This window comes from Silene latifolia, chromosome 10 (assembly GCF_048544455.1).
Source record: "Silene latifolia isolate original U9 population chromosome 10, ASM4854445v1, whole genome shotgun sequence".
NCBI lineage: Eukaryota > Viridiplantae > Streptophyta > Magnoliopsida > Caryophyllales > Caryophyllaceae > Silene > Silene latifolia.
Window position 1 is genome coordinate 1386312 of NC_133535.1, and position 25327 is coordinate 1411638.

Genomic DNA, 25327 nt, shown 5'->3' on the forward strand with positions numbered 1-25327 from the left:
TTTAGTTCAACTTCATTAAATTCAATTCAGATAGTTTTAGTCCAAAAAAACAGAACCTTAATTTCGGACAGGTTCTCCTGTCATTTTTGGAAAAATTTAAATCGATTTTTCGAGTCGGGTCATTGACACTCCCCCTTAACCCCCTTATTGTCCATGACTATTATAATTAGGTCAAAATTCCTTGTCCAAACTCTAACAATTGGTCTCCCTTGTGATGGGTTACCATTTGTGGCGGATATTTTGTGAGATAAAATGGTAACAAAATGAGTTAGTGGAGAAAGGGGACCACATGAATAGTGTTGCAGAGAGAGAAAAAGTGGGTACTTTGTGAGGTAAAATGGTATCCGTCACTCAAAAGTGACGGATATGTGCCGTCACAAGAATTTGTGAAACTCTAATCAAAGATTAACACAACTTCATTAATCAACTATTCACCCATCACCATTCACCCCCCACCCCACCACCACTCACAGAATTGCAGAAATTATCAAAATCAAAATTATTATTCCGTAGTACGGAGTAAAATAATTTGACAATTAAAAAGTCACCGAAAAAGTACTCTCTACACCTCACTTTAAAATTAATAATTTCATCATTATTTTTCCCAAAATTTATTAAATTTTTTCACCTTTTTAATTGTACTATATACTTCTATAATTTTTTTTTTTTTTGGTACGACAACAAGTAGGACAGCTGCCTGCATCATTTCTTATTTCACATTCATTCATCTTTATCTTCCCTTTTTATTTTTCCCATTTTTCTTCTTATTTACTCTTTCTTCAGATCTCTACCCATATATCAATTTCTAGCAAAGATCCAAACTTTTTCCCAAATTTTTTCTTCTTTTAATTAAAAGATCCTGACCCGTAATTTTTTTTCTTTTTTTTTCATTCTTTTTTTTGCATTTTTTAAGCTTTTAGAAATGTTTAGTATTGTATTAATTAATAAAATAAGTTTTTATTAAATATTTGGTAATAATTTTGTAATTTTCTCTTTTTTCCCGATTTTTTTATGGTTTTTTTTTTGGTTAATTTAAGCTTTTAGAAATGTTTTGTATACAATAATGGGCTCCTTAATCCATCCATGAATAAAAGGTAAGTTTTTTATTTTACTTTTGATAATTATTTGGTGTTAATTTTGTAATTTTATTGGTATTTGATTTTGTTGAGATGTAGAGATTTTTGTGTGATTAATTGATTATGTGATTAAATCCTAGATATTTGGGATTTTATTCAATTTAATTTGTTATTTTTAGATAGGTATGCCTTAATCTTTGTGTGACTATTTTTAGCTAATTTTATGTGATATTTAATCTTATTATATGATATGATGTTTATGTACATATGATCAAAATGGTATAGCTAAAAATTAGCTAAAAAATATGTATATTCCTTGATTCTTGTGTTGGGATGTCCCTTTTGTGTAGGCCTAATTAAAAGTTGGTGACTTGATTCTTGGTTAAGACCGTCTTAAGTTAAGATGACACTCACAATCGATTTAAGTAAAACAAAAATAAAAGGGGGTTATGAGCGGTCTTAACTTAAGGCGGTTTTATTTAGTAATGATTGACCTTATTGTGTGTGGTTGAGAATAAAGTTGGTAACTTTGGTAGCATGTGGTTGTAATTTTTTTCAGTGTTGGTGAACAAGAATCTGTGTAAATTGAGTTGAAAGAGTAAAGAGACAGCGATACGGATTGAGTTGTGTGTGTAGTTTAAGATTAGTTGAAAGGGATGGAGGAGGTGACTACCCAAGTGGCACCTTTGTTCATACACAAGAATATCGCGGGTCGATTTTGTAATGGTGGATTGATTGGTAAAAAGAGGACTCATTGTTTTAATAATAGTAATCAACACTTGCAAATTGAGCTTAATGGGGATGGGTGGAACCCTAAAGATTGGGAATGGGATAGCGGTCGCTTTGTGGCGAAAGCTAGACCTCCACAACCTGGCATGCTTGGCCTTAGTACGCCTAATACGGGTACAGTAGATAATAATGCCTCGAGGAGCAGCAATTTGCGTGACGAGGCTGATGAAAATGGTAATGGTCTTCGGTTAGAGCTTGGAGGCGCTAGCATGAGATCTAGTAAAAATAATGGTGGTAATGTTCAGAGCTCTAACTCTGCTGAGGAACCAGCTACTTCGAGACCGAATAAGAAGGTTCGGTCTGGATCTCCGGGTAGTGGTGGTACCTACCCGGTTTGTCAGGTGGATAATTGTAATGAAGATCTCTCGAAATCGAAGGATTATCACAGAAGACATAAGGTTTGTGAGATCCACAGCAAAGTCACTCAAGTGATTGTAGGGAAGCAGATGCAGAGGTTCTGTCAACAGTGTAGCAGGTGTTAACCTTTCTCTTTGCTTATCGTATTCGTTTTCTTTACGAAAATTTGCATTTGTGGTTCACACACTTGTCAAACACATAATGACATTTGTGAAACAAAGATGCAGCTTTTGGTATTTTTTTTATTTATTTACTTCTCATTGTCGTATTTTCTATTTCGAATGGAGCCAAATACTCACTATTCGTTAGTCGTGGTTCTGGATTACCATGAAATAAGGCAAAATGGCTCATTAAATTGGTTGCACTTTTTTTGTAATAAAGTAGCAGTCATTCATAAAACTCGATGCTTTGCTATGGGTCATTCAGAAACGGCTTCTTGTGTCTTTAGCACAAGGGTAAAGATGCGTATATGTGGCCTCCTCCTTTGCTCCATCATTTGTAGGAGTTAATGAGGCACTATGGTAGATGAAATAATTCTTATCTTTTATCGTTATTTTGCTTTTCAAAGGTTCCACCCACTTTCCGAGTTTGATGAGGGGAAAAGAAGTTGTAGAAGAAGACTTGCTGGTCATAATCGACGGAGAAGGAAAACTCAACCCGAAGATGCCACATCGCCTGTCATGCATCCGATTAACAGCAATAGTGCTGGCAGTGGAAATTTGGATATTGTCAACTTGTTGACAGTTTTAGCCCGTGGACAAGGTTTGACTTTTAAGAGTGTCCAAATCATATTCTTCTTGATTCCCTCTAGCTTTCTTTAACTATTAGAGTTCTTATATTTTCTTTAATCTAGGGATTGTTGAAAAGAATGTTTCGAACTCCCAGTCTGTGCCCGACAAAAATCAGCTGATTGAGATACTGAGCAAGTTGAACTCATTACCTCGGCCAACAGAAGCTCCAAGAAACCCTGCTATTCCTTCGAGCACTAGCCCTAACACCTCAGAGCAAGCTACTTTGGGTCAAAACAACATGGATGTAAATCCAGCTCTTGTGTCATTTCCTCAGAGAACTAGCCCTGGTATTTGTAGGGATCAAAATAAATCGTCTCTTGGGTACAAAGATTCTATCCCAGATGTTAACAATAAGCCTAGAACGGATCTGCGGTCTTTATGGAGACGAGAACCAAGTAGTTCTAGCCATCAATCTCCAGCTGAGAATTCAGAACCACTTCAAGACACTCAAATACACCTTCCACTACAGCTCTTTAGTCCTCCACTTGGAGACGATAGCCCGCCTAATATGGGTTCTTCACATAAGTATTTCTCATCCGATAGCTGTAGTCCTCCTGAAGTGAGGTCTCATTCACCATCTGTTCCTATCACTAGAACGCTGTTTCCATTAGAAACTACCCCGGAATTCAATAAGCCTGATAGAATGTCCATTTGCGAAGAAGAAAATATTAACGTTGATGCGAACCCAACTCGAACTTTTGCTTCTGGAGTGACTCTTGAACTCTTTAATATGGGAAATAAGGCTGGGTACACATCATCATCTGGCTCTGATCATTCTCCACCAAGTTTCAATTCAGATCCTCAGGTATGTTTATTCAAATTTATTTTCAAACCGTAAAGATTCCTTTGAAATTGTAACCTGACTTATCTTTACTTCTTTGGCTTCCTGTATACTTGCTCACAAAATGTTCAGAAGGATCGAACTGGCCGGATAATGTTCAAACTGTTTGACAAGGATCCCAGTCATTTTCCTGGAGAATTACGTACTCAGGTTTGAAATCGGTATTGTGACACTGTTTGTCTTTTGGTTCTATTTGAGCAATCATGCCTGACACAGTCGATTCGCTTATAAATTGCAGATCTACAATTGGCTTTCTAACAGCCCATCAGACATGGAGAGTTTCATCAGACCTGGTTGTGTGGTTCTGTCAATATATGTATCAATGTCATCTGCTGCTTGGGAAAAAGTGAGTTGACTACTAAAGGCTTGTATGGATTGAGAGTAATTTTTCCAGGGTAACGGGAAAAGGCGATAGTAAAATAGGAGGTAGTGGCTGGTGACGGTGGTGGCGGTGGGGTAGAGGGAACAAAAAAGACAGAAATAACCATCACATAAAGGAGTAGTAGTTATCCACCTACCCACTAGGGTAATGCATTATCCTCATGTGGGAATAATAGTTTCCGCCACCTTTCAGCGTCCCTTCACTGCCTCTTTATCTTCCCTCCACGCCGCCATCTCTTTGTCAACGTTACTCTTTTTTTGGATGCAAAAAGAGGATGGAAGGTGGATAGAGGGAGGGAGAATGGAGCAATATAATTTTCCTTCCAAATCTTTTGTACATTGGAGGGATTGTGATTTGGATTGATGGGGGGAAATGGATCTTTCCATTTCCCTCTCCCTTCAAATCCTTTCAACTCAACTTGATATCCAAACAAGGGAAATTGTCTCCTTGTTTCCTCCCTCCCTTTCCCCCCAAATGACTTCATCCAAACAAAGGGTTGTTTGATTTTTAGTAAGTCTTGAACCCGGTAAAAACTACTTTGAATCCCAAGCAAGCCCTAAGATGCAAAACACCCCGTCAAATAATGTTTAATGGATGTTTTTTAATGTTTCAGCTTGAAGCAGACTTTGCTCAACAAGTTAGCAGCTTAGTCCAGGCTTCAAATTTGGAGTTTTGGAGAAATGGAAGGTTTTCAGTGAACATCGGCAGACAGTTAGCATTTCACAAGGACGGTGAGTATTCTACATGACTATTTTATGCAAGAAAGAGCTAGTCTTGTATGAGAGAGTCTCCCATGTGACACCAACCTAAAGAAGTATTTATTCCTCAATTATATGGTTAATGAGTTGGTCTCAACTCTCACATGTCAGACCTTGTCATTATGTTTTTGTATTAGAGGTCATTAGGGATAGGGCCATAGAGGAAGTTGCGGGTTTGCATATTCACAGGACTGGACTGTGTATATTGCTGACGATTCAAACCTGTTCCTGACACATTAGCGAACCGTTTGGTTGTTGCTCTCCAGGAAAATTTAATTATTGCAAGCCTTGGAGTACACCAAACTCTCCTGAGCTGGTTGCAATTTCACCTTTGGCCGTTGTAAGCGGTCAATGCACGTCTCTTGTAATCAAAGGCAGGAATTTGACTTCCCCGGGAACAAAGTAAGTCAACTTTTCTTATATTTGCAGTAGTGGTGGACCCAAAAAATTGTAAAAAACGTATGTTATTAAACAGTATTGCTATATAGGTAAATCATGATTTTAAATTTGTTTACTTCAAAAATTGGGCAAAATACATAAAAACAATAATTTTCTGGTGTCCATGGACCTCATGTTGATATGGATCCATCAGTGCACCCCCAAACAGCTGGAGCACCCATTTCTATTTGTCGAGTATTTGAAACTTATGCATCTGATACTTCACTAGGATACACTGTGCATATATGGGTGGATACTCATCAAAGGAAGTATTGGGATCAACCTATCAAGGGATCAATTACGATGAAATAATAGTGAGTGACTTTAAGGTGCATGCCGTCACTTCTGCTCTGGGGCGTTGTTTTATTGAGGTATCAGCTTCTGGAATCTTATTCTTTGTTGTGTGTTTGTTTCACAAACTATGTTGCTTCGACTCTTCACTTGGGGTTTACTCATGTCTGACATGACGCTCGAGGAGATTGATACAAAATCTGTTACTCATCCTTGCCAATTGGACCATACACCTCAAAGAGCCAAAATAGAAGATGATTGTGTACGAAAGTATGAACATACATGATCTTTAATGACTTTAAACCTTATTTCTCAATCTCCCATGTTTCAATTATAAAAAAAACACCGAATATTTTCCTTCTGTTTTTAAGACATGTCCCAGCACGGCCGCACTCATATCCTCATTCTAGTAAGGTATCTCTGGATCTAAAAACCTTAAAGCATGCCAAATCCAATACCTGTTGCCCAGTCTAAATAACATGATCACAAACTGACACAAGTACTTTCTGCAAAATTTAAATCCACAGAAACTGATGCTTTATCAAATGTCTGTACAGGTAGAAAATGGTGTCAGAGGTAATTGCTTTCCCGTTATAATAGCAGATGCAAAAGTATGTCAAGAATTGAGACTTCTTGAACGAGAGTTTGATGAAGAAGAAAAACTCTATGGTGTCATCAGTGACAATCAGACCCAGAATATATCAAGTCCCGGGTCAAATGACGATATCCTATGCTTCTTGAACGAGCTTGGGTGGCTTTTTCAGAGGCAGATTTCTTCTGATATCGCCAACCACGTTTTTAAGCCTCACCGTTTTCAGTACCTCTTGACGTTTTCCATTGAAAGAGATTACTGCGCTTTGGTCAAAACTCTTCTGGATATATTTCTTGAAAGGGATTCTGGAAATGAAGGCTTATCGACAGAATGTATAGAATCACTTGATAAGATGCATCTCTTGCATAGGGCAGTTAAGAATAGGTCCAAAAAGATGGTGGACATGCTCATCCACTATTCAGTGCCTTATGACAATGGTGCTTCCAATCAGCATGTTTTTCCTCCGAATCTCAGAGGACCAGGGGGGATCACTCCTCTGCATTTGGCTGCTTGCATGTCAGGCTCGTATGATATCGTAGATATTTTGACCGATGATCCCATGGAGGTAATTGCATATATCATATGCTTTCTAGCATTTAATTTACAATAGAACTCTATATTTATAAACTCGACTAGGGCTGTAAACGAGCCGGTCTGAGCTTGAGCTCGGGTGGGCTCGGGCTCGGGCTCGGCTCGAAGTTTTTAGCTCGAGCTCGGGCTCGGCTCAAAGCTCGTCGAGCCTAAAAAATTGAAGCTCGATCTCGGCTCGGAAAAAGCTCGATCTCGGCTCGAGTTCGAATCGAGCTTGTTTTATCTTTATATTATTCACTTTTTCGCCTTTTGAATCTAACTAAATATAAATATTTTTAAAAAAACAAATAAGATTGTAAAATACTAAAAAATATTATGTTATAATATACTTATAAATGGCTAAATAACATATAATTTAAAATAAAATTAATATTAAAAGTATATAAATTTTACAAAAAAATTATAAACGAGCCTAAACGAGCTTCTGAGCCGAGCAAGTCGAGCCTTGCTGAGCTCGGGCTCGACTCGAATTTAGCCAAGCTCGGCTCGAGCTCGTTTTGACCTAGCACGAGCCAAGCTTTGACCTAGCCGATTCCGAGGGCTTGTCGGGCCGGCTCGGATCATTTAAACCCCTAAACTCGACCAACGTAACATATGTTACCTTTACTCTTCACATATGGTTATAGAATTTATATTTGTTTTTGTTTTGGAGAAGTGTGCCTGCAGTGAGCAGGGTGCACACCCTATTCTAATTTTAAAACCGAGCCCCCTTGTCTGAAAATCTGAATACTTATTTTTTATATGTACCCATGTCCGAGTAATCTAGTCTGTCACGTGATTCTACGGAGAGGAGGTTAATATTTAGCTAACAGCTGCCATGTATTTTCCAATACAATCATGCATTCTGAATTTCTGATGTTTTAGCAAGCTTCCGGTTTTATTGAGATGTTAATACTCCGTTTAATCTATTCTCTTATGTAGATTGGATTGCATAGTTGGAAGTCCCTTCTTGATGATAATGGGCAGTCTCCTTCTGCTTATGCTATTATGAGAAATGACGATACTTTAAATAGTTTAGTAGCTCAGAAACTGGTTGACCGAAGAAACCTTCAAGTGTCTGTATCAATTGGAAATGAGATAATTGAATCCGCAGTCAATGCTGAGGTGAGACAAAGGTCAAGCCTACAATTAAATAAGAAGCCGGACTCGTGTTCCAAGTGTGCAAAGATGACTTACAATAGAACGCCGGGTTCTTATGGGATGCTTCATCGTCCCTTTATTCATTCGATGCTTGCCATTGCGGCAGTATGCGTTTGTGTTTGCCTGTTTTTCAAAAGTATGGCAGTTCCGTTAACCTGGGAGAATTTGGACTTCGGATCAATGTGATCCAAGGCCAAGTTCCTTGACATTTTGAAGGTAACCTTTGAACAAGAAGCGCAGAGAGGTGAATTAGGTCAAAATGACTGGCGCCAACCGGTGATTTGGAACTCAGTACCACCATACTCACAAAAAATACTATATTAATATAATACTCCCTATAACGCTCGCATATATTAATATATATTTTATGTGAGTATGGTGGTACTGAAATCCCGTCATTTTCAATTGGACGAAAAATTTCAAGTGCAGGATATGGCAATGGCGTTGAAGTAGCGAGATGTTAATTATATCAGACGGGAGCAGTTTTGAGCCAGGTTTATGCTGTAGTGTGGCTCTAGCTTTATGTAATTCTCGTCTCATTGTGAGTTATGCTACAGTTAGGATCGGAATTTTAACCCCGTCTGTTGGTTCTTTTTTCTATTGATGACAATATCTAGACTTTTGAGACTTACTAGTCTTTCCGACTTGTTGAGACATTTTGATGATGACGCCAGTTAACCAATGTTGAAACGTACTAGAAACGGGAAATGGAAGATTTAAAGCCGTCTGTGGACGGAGGGTGCGTGAAGACCGATCTTTGCCTTGTGGAAAGCAACTCTCCTTTCTCTCTTGTTTTACGTTCCTGTGTATCGCTATTTCTTACGCTTATTTATCCCTTGTTCAGGATAAATTGTAGTTTTTTGTCAAAAAGTTCATGTAATTTTAATTGTAAAGTGGATATGTAGGATTCATAGGTAATTTGTTGTACTTTGGTGTATATTAAACTAATTTTATTATGTACAAGTAATGAAACAATAATTAAGCACCAATGGAGCTATTCATATATTAAGAGGTTTCCTTTTTTTGCTGGGTGTACTCCGACCATTCTCAACCTACAATATCCCATGTTCCGAATGTGCGCATCTGTGAAGATGTACCTCGTAAGAGGTGAAGTGGTGAACCAAGGGACGGGTCTGAGATCTACTGGACCACAGTGAGGGCTTCCTACACCGACTCCCAATACTACAAAGAGGGATTATCAAATACCACCTCAACACTATCAAAGTTGGCTGGCGTGAGTGATAATGTAAGTTAATCGCTTGTAAAAAAAAATAAAAAATAAAAGGTTGGTTGGTGTGAGTGATAAGGGCTCTCATCTCTTAAACAAGTGGTCAGAGGTTCGATTACTGACTCTTGCGAATGAAAAAGCCAAACTTGGGAGGGGTTAACTCATTAAATTGCGTTCAGTACCGTGATGTCCTAACATTATACAAAGAATAACTGGGAAAGGGAAATATGGAGACAACGGGAGTAGTGTATATGAATAAGGGTGTAAATGAACAAATCTAGGCTCGGGATCGGCTCGTGAAATTTTAAGCTCCGGCTCGTAGCTCGAGCTTGATTTGTCATATGTTCTTTTCAGTTTCTCATTTTAAATATAAGAAAATATTTTATTTTTTTAAAAAAAAAGGCAAACATAATTATAAATTCCCAAATAACATATTCCGTATAATTTAAAAATATTAAAATTATACTACAAAATTAAAAACGAGCTTCTGATCCGAGCCTTTGAGTTCGGGAATTGGGATCGGCTCGGTTTTAGATGAGCTCGGCTCAAACTCAAGTCGGGTTTGACCGAGGACCGAGCTTTGACCGAGCCGATTCCGAGCCCCTCAGGCCGACTCTATACATTTAGAGGCAATTAGTAATTCTTGCAAGAATAGCTCAAAACCTTAGCATCATCCACAAATGGCGACAACTTGTCTCTCTTCACTATCATCTCTAATTACCAGTACAACTCCTGTATCTCACCATTCCAAACCCAATTCAATGTCTCAATTTTCAAGAAGACGATCATCAACGACAATCATCAGGTGCGGAACCGTGTCGAAACCGATTGAAAAGAAGAGGGTTTGGAAGCGAGATGAATTTCCAGCAATATCTGAGAAATTAATTCCTGGTTTTCCAAACAAGAGAACTCCTATTAAAAATGTTAAGAAGAAGATTGATCGAAAGACGAAAGCTGCTGCTTGGGCTAATACTGTTACTGAAGCTCTTTCTGAACGCATTGCTAATAAACAGTGGATTCAAGCTCTTCAGGTTTTTTCTTTTTATATTAATTTGACGTAATTTACAATCCGTCTCATTCTAGACGGACACTACCCGTCTAAAGCTGTAGACGGATAGTGGCCCTCTCACAAAATGCAAATGGACACTACCCGTCTAAAGCTTTAGACGGATAGTGTCTGTCTAAAGTGAGAATTTGTGTTTTAATTACGGGTCTGTGAAAACAGTGTTTTTTAGCTGTAAGCAGTGGCGGATTTTGGCGTAAACGACGGTTAATAGTAACATGCCCTTAGACTTAGCTGGTACTGAGTATTGTCGCGGCATTAACAAAAAGTGTAGTGACATTATCATTTCCCTTAAATTATTCATTTTGTGGGTTGATATTTAAGACTCAGTCATTAAGTAAAGGATGGCGGCTGATAATTTTACACTATACTCCCTCTGTCCCGGTTATTTGTTGTCCTATTCTATTTTATGGTGTACGAAGTATTAGTCAATTGTTGTCCTTTCTATTTTAAGATTGCATTTGATGAGCAATTTGATCCTTCACCCTCGATTTGGTTTACTTGTTATCTTATAATTGCCCCCCTCCTCTTTCCTTGGTTTTTGTGTTAAAATCAAAGGACAACAATTGACCGGGACGGAGGAGTATAGTATTATGGAAAACCAGCTGGGCCAGGTACTCTCCCGGTCAAGAAACCATCTCAACCAAAAGCTTAAGCTTATGGTTGGAGTCCCAAGATTGGTTTTATACTAACACTCCCGATATAACTAAGGTCCTCCATTGGCTGTGACTCTGTGAGACAGGTGGAAACAATGTCTTTATGTCGTTAACTACGATATGGTTACATTCATCCGAACCCTTTTAGCATGTCATGTACTTGAGCGGAGCCTTAATGTTACTCCAATAGTTTACGTTTACTTTATTTTGTTAGGGGAAAATAAAATAAACGTCAACTATTGAGGGGGATGGAGGGAGTATATTATTACATGGTTCAAAGTAATGTCAGGAAATGATAGGGTCTTGAATTAAAATAGGTTGTATGAGAGGACATGTTGCTGTGACAATAAATGATACAGTATAATTTAGCTGATAATCATAACGGATTTGAATCGTTTAGCCGTTAGATGCTGATTACAGACAGCGTGTTTAATTTTGATGTAATTGGTCCTTGAATGAATAGTTGAGGAGGATAAGTATTCACCTATATGCAATATTGGGTATTCGGATGGCTCTGTTATGAAAACATCGGCTAAAGCTCTAAATTAAATTTACAGTAGTCAACTCAATTGCGGTAAATGAGCTCAACCATTTGATTTGGATTGATGTTCAATCATGATGCGTTGGTGATGAACAGTGTTATGGTAACATATTTGTGCTAGTACAACAACACTACCCTAGTGACTCAAGGGCTCCTGGCTCCTGCCTCCTGCCTAAGGCGGTATGCTTAAATAATATGGAAAGGCTGTTTCCGAGTATGAGAGGTGCACTTAGTTTAATGAACCATTTTGTACTATTCCATCAGTTTCCAAAGCTAAAAAAATGGAGTATTTAGTATTGGATTCTATTGAAGTGAATCTCAGATGTTTGAGCCAATGCGTTAAATTACTGTAGTAAAGATAACGGCGCTTACTGAGGCATAAAAAAGTATTTGGAGGTTGTAGCAGAAAGGTGATAGGTTATTTAAGCAAGTGGTGTTGTCTACTGCGCCATCTTTTTGGCCAGGGGCGGCCAATGATATTTGGAGGCCCTGTTCTTTATTTTATTTAGAGGCCCCAAATAATATGATTGCGAAAAAAAATATTAGTTTTACTTTTTATTTATTTTTACCATGATTAATACAATGTATAAAATGCTAGTAGACTAATTTATATCAAATCAACATGTTTCTGTTGGTTTAGTCGTCCTTGAAGTGTTCATTAAAAGTTTTTGTTACTCCTTGGTGCAAGGATCGACCCCTAGCAAGAGCTACTCTTTAGAATTTAGAGAAGCAACCCCTACTGAAATGTCTACATTTAAAGGCCAAAAAAATGCTTGCAAGAAGATTTGAACTCAAACACTCTAGGTATGCAAGTTCCAATTAAACCACCAGACCACTCCAATATCATGTTACCTTTCAGTCTTGAAAATATATATTATGAGGCCCTTTCCTCTTTGGGCCCCGGTTCAAGGAACCGAATTGCTCCCCCTATGGGCCGCCTCTGTTTTTGGCTAATGCATTTCATGACCGTAAGGGCGATTAGTTGCCTAATGTAAAGTCCTGTTTGGAAGGCTTTTGTGCCCTTCGTTACTATCAGATCTTGTACCATTTCACGCAGTTGATGCCTTTCAACTACAATACTATGAAATATCCCCCTCAACTGATGCGGCAGGGGAATTCATGGTATGTGTCGTAATCGCAGTAACACTCTTGTCTGGGGTGGTAACATTTAGTGACACGGGGGACACATTCCATGTCATGGTTTATCGCGTCTTCTTTTTGTTTCAGTCATATGAGGCATATGAGATTAGCTTTATATTTTACTCATGATATGCCAATTAAGTTTAATTTTTCCTTGGGAAGTGTAAGCTAAGTATTGACTATGTAAGTCAAATATCGGCTAATTTTTGCAGTCCTTTACACATCGTAAAATATTTGCTTCACATGCTGAAAATCCTTTACTTAATGCCACACACATCGTGCCGTGCTTCCGATAAATAGTACCATGCGAAAATGAGGCTTGTTATCTTTGTTGGTGAATTCACTATTTTGTTCCGTTACTATTCAGAATATTCTAGATGCTTCTGTTATTTGGTCGTTTTGAAATTGAATTTTTGATGGCATAGGTGTTTGAGATGCTGAGAGAACAAGACTTTTACCAACCGAAAGAAGGTACCTACATGAAACTCCTTGGACTACTTGGGAAATCCGGACAGCCTCACCGTGCCCATGAACTTTTTTATACAATGGTGGAAGAAGGGATTGAGCCTACTATTGAGCTTTATACTACATTACTTGCTGCTTATTGCCGGAGCAAATTGATTGACGATGCGTTCTCAATTCTTGCTAAAATGAAAGCTCTTCCACTTTGCCAGCCTGATATTTTCTCTTACAGTACCTTAATTAAGGCTTGTGTTGATACATCTCGATTCGATTTAGTTGAGTCCCTCTATAAAGAGATGGAACAACGAGGAATTTTGCCCAATACTGTGACCCAGAACATTGTGCTCACTGGATACGCCAAGGCGGGAAAATATGACGAAATGGAGAAGGTCTTATCTGACATGCTTCAAAGTTCCACTAGCAAACCTGATGTTTGGACTATGAATGTTATCCTCAGTGTCTTTGGTAACAAGGGTCAGATTGAAATGATGGAAAGATGGTATGAGAAGTTTCGGGATTTTGGAATTGAACCCGAAACACGTACCTTTAACATCCTTATTGGTGCCTATGGGAAGAAACGAATGTATGATAAAATGTCAACGGTGATGGAATACATGCGAAAACTTGAATTTCCTTGGACAACGTCAACTTACAACAACGTGATTGAGGCATTTTCTGATGTTGGAGATTCAACGAACATGGAATTCGCTTTTGATCAAATGCGTGCAGAGGGTATGAAATTCGATACTAAGACCTTTTGCTGTCTTATTAGAGGATATGCGAATGCGGGTCTTTTTCATAAAGTGCTGAGTATTGTTCAGTTGGCTGGGAGAATGGAGATAGCTGAAAATACGTCATTTTTCAATGCCGTACTTTTTGCATGCGCCAAGGCGGAAGATTTGTTAGAAATGGAACGAGTTTATATGAGGATGAAAGAGAAGCATTGTCAGCCGGATGTGACTACTTTTTCTATCATATCCGAAGCTTATCAAAAAGTAGGTATGACGGATAAGATATATGATTTGGAGCAGGATATGGAGAAGATCCTCGCTCCTGGTATTAGAGACGAGTCTAGTGAAGTACTGGACCCTATGCACGATGTCTGATTGCTCCGGGAGCGGTTTAAGTCAGGTTTATACTGTAGTGTTGCTCTAGTTTTACGTTATGCTCATCTCATCATGAGTATGCTGCTGATAGGATCAGAATCTTAACCCCGTCTGTGGCTCTAGTTTTATGTTATTCTCGTCTCATCATGCGTACGCTGCTGATAGGATCAGAATCCTAACCCCGTTTAGTTCTTTTATTCTATTGATGACTATACTTTAAGACTTGCTAGTCTTTCCGAGTTAAGACACTTTGAAGATAACGCCACAAAGCCAACGTTGAAACGTATAAGGGACGGGAATTGGAAAATTTTAAAGCTGTGTAGGGACGGAGTATGTAAAGATCGATCTTATCCTTTGAAGGAAGTACCTCTTGTATTCGTTATTTCATACGCTTATTTATCCCTTGTTGAGGATAAATTGTAGTTTTTGTCCGAAAATTCAAGTAATTTCAATTGTAAAGCGGATGTGTAGGTTTCATAGCTTATTTGTTGTACGTTGGTGTATACGGAGTATTAAACTTATTGTTTTTATGTACAAGTAATGAATAATAATTAAGCACTGATCTTGGCATGTTTTTCTATTGAAGAGATTACTGATGAAGCTATTCATATTGAAGAGATTTCCATTTTCTGCAGGGTGAAAGAGCCGATTACGATTTTCTGTGATCTTGGCATGTTTTTCTAACCTTGTATGTGTCATAAGTATTGGTTTTGCGATCTTGATTGTTACGATACACACTTCTTGATAGCTTAAATTTAGTCGTAATCCAGACTTAACATCGTGCTTCAAACTGCAAAATGGAATACGAATTTTTTTCATTGGCAAGTGACGGTCACTTTTATATAGTATAATTGTCACACAAGTGACTTCTTCAGTAACCTCAGAAGCTAAAAGCCATTAGATACAATCTCGTACAGATACCAAATTAACAAATACGATCAGCTTTCAAGTATTCGTACTTCTTACAATGCACTTCCATCAACCCCGGTGTACAAGAACTAAGCTAATAAACAAGCCTACCTAACCTTCCAAAAAAACCCGGAGGCATGACACGTCAAATTAACATTAAGCCGGTGACTTGGCGAGTATTGTATGAAACTGTTAGGTTGTTATACATCTTTCAGTGAATTATAGGGTTAATGGGTTGTGAGACCGTTTCATATGCGTTCTTGTAGCATGGCAAGGCTGCTCAACTATAAGTTAGATCACTCTACGCTCTGCCGATCACATGTAAGCTAGCTCCCGCCAGCAGATTTGGATATTGAAGGCTTGACCAGCAGGAGTGCTCGTGTATGTCAGATACGATGCACAAGTGTTGGAAAGAAACTAATGCCAAGAGAGATCTCCATACTCACGTAAGCTTCGACCTCGCCTGTACTCGATCTCAGCATCAGAGCAGGATTGACCCATGTGATATTTCCTGTTTTTACGGGATTTCCCCATCCCTGAAAATATATCCTCGTCGTCTGTCAATACGATGTTCTTTGGTGCCCTTTGGTTAGAGGCATTCCCAGGATGCTCATCTGGTTCATTCTCTGAATCATATCACAGAAGAAACATTAATTAACGCCAAATAGGAATTTAAAGCGTATGATTCCAATGAAGAGGAACGCGGTTAAAATTATACAATTTGGTTTTAGTCGAGGAATAGCTACTTTCAAATTCCTTGCAAAAAGCTCTGTCTCCATACTGTAACGAATCGCATAACATGAAATACCGAACAAACAATGGTAATCAAAATGAAGAAACAAATACTATGGAACCAGAAGTTACTACTCCCTCCGTACCACACCAAAGGTAACGTAGGGAAAAGTGGAGTATTTAAGAAAATGTGGAAAAAGTAAGGGTAAAGAGGGAAAAAATAGGTGGGGTACTGTGATGCTCGGACTCTTCACCTGACCCTGAGGATCCGGTGGACAGGATCCGGACATGGATCCTTGACGGATCCTTCTATGAGAAATCGGTGTGAGAGTGTTGTTTTTAACATCTGTTTTGTACAGCATCCCTATAACAAGAGTGATCTTCAAGAGTAATCTTGACATGAATTTAATGCTGTAATAAAGTTTTCATTCATGTTAAACATGAAAAAACTACTTTTCCTTTCTTTTCTTTGACTTTTTTAACTAATAATCAATTTATTTTCAAAAAAATAAAACAATAGCCGAGTCCAAATTCAAATTAGGATCCTCGTATCCGAGTCCTTGTTTTTGAGATTTCAAGGATCGGACCCTCGGATCCGTGTCCGTGTCGGATCCTCGTATCCGAGTCCGAGCATCATAGGTGGGGTATGTAATTGTGGGTTTAATTGTGGGTTAGTAGGTGGGGTATGTAATGGCATTTTGTGTAAATATCAAATGGGTATAAGGATAACTTGGTAATGTTGTGGGCCAAATAAGGAATGTTACCTTTGGTGTGGTACGTCCGTTTATAGTAAGTGTTACCTTTGGTCTGGTACGGAGGGAGTATTTCTTACTAACCGATGTATCTTGAACGATGAGCACCTTAGCTTTCTAATTCCAATTAATAGAGTATGCTACAATAAGGACACCTTTACTTTAACAGATTCAGATTTCAGCGGGTCAAACAATCGTAAAGGAAAAACACCTCCAAAGAGTAGCACAACCAACATGCATAATAATCAGTTCGTGCATTCAGCCTTGTCGTAATGTGGACCCATCAGCTCTCAGCCACTCAGACGCAGAGAAAAAGAAAAGTGGGCATACTGGGCATATTCAATACTACTACAAGTACCAAGAGTCGAGAGTGTCACTATTTGTTAATCCATTATCCATACATGTTATAGCTGAAAGGCAGAACATAGGTAAGACGGTCATAAAATAAAGTCGGGAGGAGGATTCAATATTCCGTGGCAAGATTTTAAAGTTCGAGTTGAAAATTGGTCTCAAACCCTTAAAACACACCATGTGTAACATTCTTACTGTATCTTACAGTATGACAGTCTTACCCAAAACGTTTGGTTGCAAAAAATACTTCACTCGATTTATCACAATACTAGTCTTGACAAGTTATTTGTCTGCAATTTTTTCACTGAACATGCACCACGAACCAACAAGTCGAAAGCTCAATATCATTATTGCTCAGAAATGCATACTAGGGAGCAATTAATGTGTCATGGCAGCGAAAATTAAAAGGGTGAAGATCATACATCTTGAAGACGTGAACCACATAACAATTCAGTATTCTTTTTCCAGGTTTGAGACTTTGAGCGAGGGGTGGTAGAAAATCCGTACCATAGTAAATTTCTTTCTATTCTTAATGACAATCATATGGTGTAGCTTCAAAGCCAAACTACATAACCAAAAGCCAATTTACAACACACTACCAGCAGCAGTCCGAAACACAAACATCAACTATTAACAATTATATTAATATCAAGCCAGAATGACTCACCTTCAGATCGGTTTGATGAAACTGATTTTGCAGGCTTTTGACCAGGTGAATAGCAACCTGGCATTCTTGACCTGGATCCTCCATGTCCCCATCCAAGTAACGGAGTTTCTTCAACTTGTGACTTGGTCGATGTGCAGGGATTCATCGTAAAAGAATCGTCCATAACGTCAGCTATTTCCACATATTGACTGGTAGTGATCATTTCATCTGCACTAAACCCAAAAGAGGCTCTGTAAGCTTCAACCTCCTCAACATCTTGCTTGCTATTCTTGTTTTGCTTGCTTGGATTAATAGTACCACCACTAGGGTAAACATCTGAGTCCTTCGAAACACTGAGTCGTCCCACAGAGTGTGGTTGGTCTAGATAGAATTGTGCAAATGTTGCCGGGCAGAAGAAGTTAGAATCGTGAGATTTGGCACCATTTTCGGCACGCCATCCAGAACCATTTCTTGTATAATTTCCGGGTTTGGGGGAATGAGACGAGTCCCACGGAGAAGCACAGTCGCCCGGGGTCCTTGAAATGGGAGACCTAAGAGAGCTGGCAGGACTTTCAGGTGAATATGGGTATGTGGCTTGAAGATCATGTGAACCCACATAATTAACCTTCCCCGCACTTTTAGATGAAAGGAATTTTGCGAAAGGGACATCCGGAGAAGATGGTGTTGTTAGGTGAGCCAGCTCGGGCGGTGGGGTAAAAGGAGCAGTAGAAGGTTCAGTCGTGAAGGTCGAAAAAACGGGGGGAGTAACCAGTTGGGTTTCATTAGAATACGGCCCGGTTGCGTACATAATGGGGGTGGGACAACCAGTTGAGTTGGCAGACAATGATTGATGGCAATTGGGTGACTGAGCTGTTGAAGGAATGCCCGAATTGCTGAAAGATGCGGGTGAAGACGGCGGAGCTAGAAGATGTGGGGCCAGTGACGTTGCTTGGTTCACGACACCTTGTACACCATTAGACTGGTTTATTGAACAGTTACCATCTGGTGCCCTAGTAGCAGGCGCAATACGTGTCCCACTCTTTTGCACTCTGAAACAAGGGAGTCCACCCCAACATCCACCCCATTTCCTTCGCTGATCATAAAAACAGTGTCAATATCTATAAATTGATAACACTTGACCAGCAATACAAACGACAAACATGTCAACTGGTAAAGTCACTATGTTGTGGTACTCAAGGATAAAAGCCCGTCAGCATGAAAATTATCCTTGTGCCTTACCTTACACCAAAACAATACTAAACGACAACATAATTCGAAAACCGCTGTTATAGCCCTAGTATCATTGGACCAAAATCATACAACTATGAATCCAGTTATATACAGTAACACAAAACTTCATATGATTAAAAACTTCCAAAAAACAATTGCAGATCTGTTTAAATGATATTTGATAAATCTAAATCAATAATCAATCCTTTTTCACACAAAAATCATCAGTTTATCAAGATGTTTCCTGGGTAGATGTCATTTTCTACTCACCTCAAAATGTCGTATTCAGATAGTAATATAAATCAGAGAACAGTCATGTCATTTTCGAGAATTGTCATAAAATATTATTAACAAATAATTAATCACAAACCACACAGTTCGAGAATTTATCATTCCATAATGAAACCCTTTAATTACCATTGAATTGCCAAGCAGTCATGTCATTTTTCACTCAATGGAGCTATGAGGGCTAGCAGGGACAGTCGCCCCGCTATGAAAAATTGAGATTTTTAGTTAAAATTATCGACCTTTTCCTAGTTTATCTTATTTCATTAGTAACCCCCCACCCAACCCCAAAAGTATCGTCCCCTAACGACAAATCCTAATTCCGCCACAATCCTAACATCTAAGCAATGGAAAGGTTGAGATTTCTAGTTAAAATTATCGATTTTTTTTCCCTAGCTTATCTTATTCCATTATTAACCTACCTCTCCCCTGCCCAAAAGTATCGTCCCCTAACGACAAATCCCGGTTCCGCCACAATCATAACTTCATGGGAAACTTGGGATTCTTGGTCGATTTTTTTTTTCTAGTTTACCTTATTCCATTACTACACCCCCTCCAAATTATCGCCCCATAACGACAAATCCTGATTCCACCCCAATCATAACATCTAGACAATGGAAAAGTTGAGATTTCTAGTTAAAATCATCGATTTTTCCCCCTAGTTTATCTTATTCCATTATTAACCTACCTCTCCTCATCCCAAAAGTATCGCCCCCTAACGATAAATCCCGGTTCCGCCACAATCATAACATCATGGGAAACTTCGACTTTTTTTCTAGTTTACCTTATTCCATTACTACACCCCCTCCAAATTATCGCCCCATAACGACAAATCCTGATTCCGCCACAATCATCATAACGTGTAGACAATGGAAAAGTTGAGATTTCTAGTTAAAATTATCGATTTATTTTCCCTAGTTTATCTTATTCCATTATTACCCACCTCTCCCCTGCCCAAAAGTATCGCCCCCTAACGACAAATCCTGGTTCCGCCACAATCATAACATCATGGGAAACTTGGGATTCTTGGTCGATTTTTTTTCTAGTTTACCTTATTCCATTACTACACCCCCTCCAAATTATCGTCCCCTAACGACAAATCCTGGTTCCGCCACAATCATAACATAAACATAAAGGTCTAGAACTACAGATCCAAATTCCAATGAACAAAATCACAAATGTAATAAGTAAATACAAGAATTCAGGAAAACAAGCAAAAGGGTTAGCATAAAAATGAGCTAAAAACAGATCTAAGTAAGAAAATACGTAGGTCTTGCTTAAGACGGTCTTAAATTACGACCTCTCACAATCATCTTTTCGTTTTAACATTATTTAAATCGATTGTGAATACATCTTTAAACATAAAGACCGTCTGAAACAAGAATTTGCGAACAAAATACAAGAAAGATTAGTGATTTATACCCTTTCTGGATGTTGAAATCTGGTTTGTTCTGAACCCATTTAGTGTAAATTTTGTTAAATAAAAAGAAGATTATAGTTTTATTAATGCAATTATAATACAGTTAACAAAACCCAGAATATACAATTTGAATTTGTTGCTGAATATAATTTGATAGAGAGGTTTGGATGGATTGATAGTTGAGTGATTTGGAAGGTAAAGTGAGCAAACAGTGATCTCAAGCTTATGCAAGACTAGGGACTGTAGGGACTAGGGAGTACTGAGTAGTGGACCAATCTATTACATTTATCTGCAGCTCGTCTTACTATAGACGGATATATTCGTCTTGTTATATCCGTCTATAGCAAGAGACGCGTCAAATACCTTTTAAAGTAGTAACATTTTTGGGCTCCACAACACAAGTTGTTGTTTGTCTTATGCGTAATGTGGTATGCTGCTTGACCCGTTTTTAGTTATAGACGGATAGTAGCCGTCTATAATGAGATTTTGTGATTTAACTGTCCCCATCAATTATTTACGTTTATTTTTTTTAATTGGTCATATTTATTTCGATTTTTGTTTTAAGTAAGTACGGTTAAACGGACTCAAATGAATAGGTAGAACAAAAGCATAATATATTGGAATACATAAAGATCTAGATTTGAAAACGTCTATTAGTTCGGTTTCGAGTCGGGTCTCCAAGAATTTGGGCTGGGGCGGATCATTTCGAGTTCTGGATATTTTTGGGTGGGTTATTTTCAAGTTATTTAAGGTTAACGGTCAATTTATGATTGGAACAGTTAAATAGGGTCGAGTCATTTAGGTTTGGGTCATATTCAAGTCCTTGATTCGGGTGTGGGTCGATTCGGTTTTATCAAGTTAGAGTGTGTGCCTGTGACAGGCTGATAAGACATGGTTCCCAAATGCCAACTATCCACAATTGTAGTTTAGATCCGCCAAACGAGTCATTTAGGTTGGGTTTAGGTTGGATCAACAATTTACCAAGCCATTTTTCAGTCGGGTCACTTCGGATCGGGTTATTCTGGGTCGCTTTTAGTCATTCCGGGTTAGAATTTCGCATTAACTAAGTCATTCTGGATCTATCGGGTCATTTCAAACCACTTTCAGATAGGGTCGTTTGAAATCTATCGGATCACACTTTTCGGGTCATTTTGGTTCCCAAATCGAGTCATTCGGATCAAATAGGCTTTATGAAGTTTACACAACACACCAATATATTCCGTTTAAAATTTAAGCCTGGTTGTAGTGGGCCTGGTTTAAAATTAAGCTTGATTGGGCTTTATTGAAAGCCTTTACTCGGTTCATGTGGGCTGTCATACGGACCTCATACGAGTCAAAGACCGTTTTGTCTCTTAAAAGGAATACAAATACTTTAATACTTTATTTAAAAACTAATTGAAAATAATTCAAATAATCTAACTAAAAACTAATTAAAAGGAATAAAAATAAATTTAAAACTAATTAAAAGGAGTTTTTTTTTTTCAAGCTTTTAAAGAGTATAAAATGCGTATTTAAGCAATAGGTTTTGCTATAATATAAATTCATAACAAGATTGAGACCTTAGGTAGAGGATGTACTAAGCTCATAACAAAAAAAAAAAATCGATGGAAGGAGGGCATTTGGTTGGAGAAAATAATAAAATGAGAATGTGTCATGTAAAGGTATTAAAATTCGTATTATCATATAGGCTATACAAAAAATAAATATCTGACTATATATATGACTGTCAGTCTATCATGTTATATTGCACTACACAAGATTTTAATTCGACAAATGTTTGTATATAATTCTCTTGTTCCCTATATATTATGCAACTCAATTAATAGCAGGAATATCAATTATGTTGTGTGCATACAACAACAGTTACGTAGTACTTCATCACAATATCATCTTCCTATTTATGTCATTTTCATAGATGAGATAAAAGGATATTATTGCATAAAACTAACGAAAGATTTGTCATATATACGCAAGTGAGAACATATTTGACTCATTTTTATCTTAAAGCAGATACTATATAATAAAATAAATATTAATAAAAATAAAAAATGGGCAAATCAAGTGGAATAGATGGATCATATGTTTGAAATGATGGATGATTAATATGGTGGAGCAAATAATGCACGTACATTCCTTACTACACACACCATATATAAGTAATGATCAAATTAACAATAAAGATGATATAGAAATAGACTAATTAGACCTAGTACTAGTACATATAATTATGTTGATAAAAAAGACGACTTTTTTGATACACTACCTTGTCAAATTTAAAGATCACAAATTCTTATTTAGCGCAGATATATTTGTCTCTGAAGTTTAAACGAGTTAAATAGTATGAATAAAATAAAATAAAATGCATAGAAAAAATAAAAAATTTGCCTTATATATCCTAATAGAATAATATTTAACTTGTTTTAATGTCGGATACATGATTAATTATGTTGACAAAAAGGACGACTTTTTGAGACACACTACCTTGTCAAATTTAAAGATCACAAATTCTTATTTAGCGCAGATATATTTGTCTCTGAAGTTTAAACGAGTTAAATAGTATGAATAAAATAAAATAAAATGCATGGAAAAAATAAAAAATTTGCCTTATATATCCTAATAGAATAATATTTAACTTGTTTTAATGTTAAGACGGATACATGATTAATTATGTTGACAAAAAAGGACGACTTTTTGAGACACGCTACCTTGTCAAATTTAAAGATTTAATCACATTTTATTCAAACATATTTCATCATTTGATGTTGTAGCTAGAAAAAGATTGATGCCCCTTATGTCACTAACCCACGCTCCTACAATTTCCTATCACAAATTGTGTGCTATGATTGAATAAGAAAGCTTGTGTTTTTGGTAGGTAGAATGGTTGTGTATTAAGTCGAGTAGTTAAGGTCATCGATAATTTGATTGATTTTAATAAGGAAGTTAAGTCGGTTTTTAATTTAGAGGGACGAGTGCGACAGAGGTTGATGTGTGAAGTGAAACATATGATTTTGATTTACCTCGTGTGCTATGTTGATTGGGACTCGATTAGATGAGAAAAAGACTGAAATAGGCTTAAGTGTTACAACAACGGGCATACTTAATTTAACGTTTGAAAATAAGAAAAAATAAGTTAGACTGGTGTATCCTTACATAATTATCTTGTTTTTATTTAATCTCAGTCTTTGCCTAAATAAATGAGTGCAATAAGTATAACATTTTATTGTTGGATCACGATATCAAAACTTTTGTCATGTGCCATTTGTGCATCACTCCACTAATGTCGGAAATTCGGTCATAATCTAGTAGGTTATGTTTGGAGAGTTGTTCTATGGTTTAATTACCGAGTTTTACGACTTATTTTATAAATTACAGGTTATAAGTTGGTGATATATTGGATTATAACGACTAAATTAGCAAGTATTATCTTAAAGAACGATGATAAGCACAAACAAACAAATAAGTATACACATCAAACATCAATATCTTACTCATTGATTCCAATCAAATGTTATATCCAAACGAAATACATAGCACCCAACAATCCAAATAATCTATACACTTGATTACACAAACCAAACACTAATCCCCACTAATCAATTACGTATAATTGTGATTGATCACCATCCAAATACACAAATCCTTTCTAACACGAATCTACCATTAATTTTTTTTTTTATCATTTTAAATGTTTATATATTTGGAGCCTTTGTATTATTTCTTAAGCAACACATTCGTATAATTGTGATTGATTTTAACACGAAGATCAGGGAAAAGGGAGGAGATCATTTGTGAGAATGACAAGTTGACAATAGGTTACGTGGATGGTCAAATTAACCTTCAAAAATATTCCTTATATAGAAAGTTAAACAAATAAATGAGACATCTAATTATGAAAAGGTAAATAAATGACTAAAACGGAAGAAATAGTTACTTTATTTTAGCCTTTCCCTAAACACCACAAGCATGATAAATAAACAATCGATAAACATACACACAAACAAGAATACACACTGAGTATCAATATATAACTCATAAATTTTAATCAAGGTTATATCTATATCAACACAAATTCTTTTCTACTACAAAAATTTCCATTTTAAAAGTAAAACTGATCCAAATACGTATCACATAATAAGGCTATTTATCTAGGTAATAACAAAAGATTTATTTGATTATCATAATGTGATAATATTTAAATCCGTTTTACAATTAAAACAAATATTATCGTCTTTTGGACTTAATTTCAGTTCATTTCAGTTCAATTCAGTTTTATTCAATTTAGTTCTGTTCATTTTTGCACAAATTAATTCATAATTCAATTCAATTTATCTTAAATAAATTTAGTTCAATTCATTTCAGCCGAAAAGAACAATACCTAATTAACAATCAGCCCACATAATCTACACTTATTTACAAACCCAAACACTAATCAAACAATCCCCACTAATTGATTAGAGATAATTGTGATTGATCACCATCCAAATATACTAATCCTTTCTAACATCAATCTACCATAAAAAAGTTGACTTTTCATTAAAATCAACAATAGGTCTTGATATAGACGGGTGGGGCGAACAGACGGGTAAAGACCTCTAATAAAATGGGTATGGGGAACAAGGTGGGGCACCCCCATGTGCTTCCAATTTATGGCAAATGGGTATTTTGTGAGACGAAATGGTATCCGTCAATACATATAGACGGATACTGTCCGTCTATAATGAGAATTTGTGTAAAATCAAATATATTTTCAATTTCTCATC

General features: G+C 37.1%; 3 protein-coding genes across 7 annotated transcripts; 2 read left to right on the top strand and 1 right to left on the bottom strand.

The window, feature by feature from the left end:
- The first annotated feature begins 657 nt into the window (after positions 1–657).
- Positions 658–9035, top strand: LOC141604638 (squamosa promoter-binding-like protein 14). 4 transcript variants are annotated; one of them, XR_012526178.1, is made up of 12 exons: positions 658–1094; positions 1636–2340; positions 2791–2984; positions 3076–3818; positions 3927–4004; positions 4093–4200; positions 4850–4967; positions 5261–5396; positions 5662–5803; positions 6281–6880; positions 7828–8322; positions 8421–9035. XR_012526178.1 is itself a non-coding variant. In XM_074423069.1 (12 exons), exons 2-12 carry the CDS (start codon positions 1733–1735, stop codon positions 8432–8434), a joined length of 3096 nt encoding a protein of 1031 aa, XP_074279170.1. In that variant the 5' UTR covers positions 658–1094; positions 1636–1732; the 3' UTR covers positions 8435–9035. The 4 variants fall into 4 exon arrangements, 2 of the variants coding, with proteins under 2 accessions (XP_074279170.1, XP_074279169.1); XM_074423069.1 differs by having other exon boundaries at positions 7828–8182; XR_012526179.1 differs by lacking the exons at positions 7828–8322; positions 8421–9035 and adding an exon at positions 7028–7194 and having other exon boundaries at positions 6281–6985.
- Positions 9036–9900: 865 nt separating this feature from the next.
- On the top strand, positions 9901–14850 carry LOC141604639 (pentatricopeptide repeat-containing protein At3g06430, chloroplastic). Its single transcript, XM_074423071.1, has 2 exons — positions 9901–10305; positions 13100–14850. The coding sequence occupies exons 1-2, from the start codon at positions 9955–9957 to the stop codon at positions 14240–14242; spliced, it is 1494 nt and encodes a 497-aa protein (XP_074279172.1). The 5' UTR covers positions 9901–9954; the 3' UTR covers positions 14243–14850.
- Positions 14851–15157: 307 nt separating this feature from the next.
- On the bottom strand, positions 15158–20825 carry LOC141604640 (uncharacterized protein At1g76660-like). Of its 2 annotated transcripts, none has more exons than XM_074423072.1 (3): positions 20570–20825; positions 17654–18725; positions 15158–15777 (listed from the first exon to the last, which is right to left on the bottom strand). In XM_074423072.1, the coding sequence occupies exons 1-3, from the start codon at positions 20606–20608 to the stop codon at positions 15569–15571; spliced, it is 1320 nt and encodes a 439-aa protein (XP_074279173.1). In that variant the 5' UTR covers positions 20609–20825; the 3' UTR covers positions 15158–15568. The 2 variants fall into 2 exon arrangements, with proteins under 2 accessions (XP_074279173.1, XP_074279174.1); XM_074423073.1 differs by having other exon boundaries at positions 17654–18720; positions 20570–20660.
- Between the last annotated feature and the right edge of the window lie 4502 nt (positions 20826–25327).

Coding starts and splice junctions, on each gene's coding strand:
- LOC141604638 (XM_074423068.1), top strand. CDS start 1,733: ATGGAGGAGGTGACTACCCAAGTGGCACCTTTGTTCATACACAAGAAT. Junction 5,397..5,661: donor TTGACTTCCCCGGGAACAAA/GTAAGTCAACTT, acceptor ATACTTCACTAG/GATACACTGTGCATATATGG. Junction 6,881..7,827: donor TGACCGATGATCCCATGGAG/GTAATTGCATAT, acceptor TCTCTTATGTAG/ATTGGATTGCATAGTTGGAA.
- LOC141604640 (XM_074423072.1), bottom strand. CDS start 20,608: ATGGGTTCAGAACAAACCAGATTTCAACATCCAGAAAGG. Junction 18,726..20,569: donor GATTTCAACATCCAGAAAGG/GTATAAATCACT, acceptor TTTTATGATCAG/CGAAGGAAATGGGGTGGATG. Junction 15,778..17,653: donor TTCATCAAACCGATCTGAAG/GTGAGTCATTCT, acceptor GATATGATTCAG/AGAATGAACCAGATGAGCAT.
- LOC141604639 (XM_074423071.1), top strand. CDS start 9,955: ATGGCGACAACTTGTCTCTCTTCACTATCATCTCTAATTACCAGTACA. Junction 10,306..13,099: donor AGTGGATTCAAGCTCTTCAG/GTTTTTTCTTTT, acceptor TTGATGGCATAG/GTGTTTGAGATGCTGAGAGA.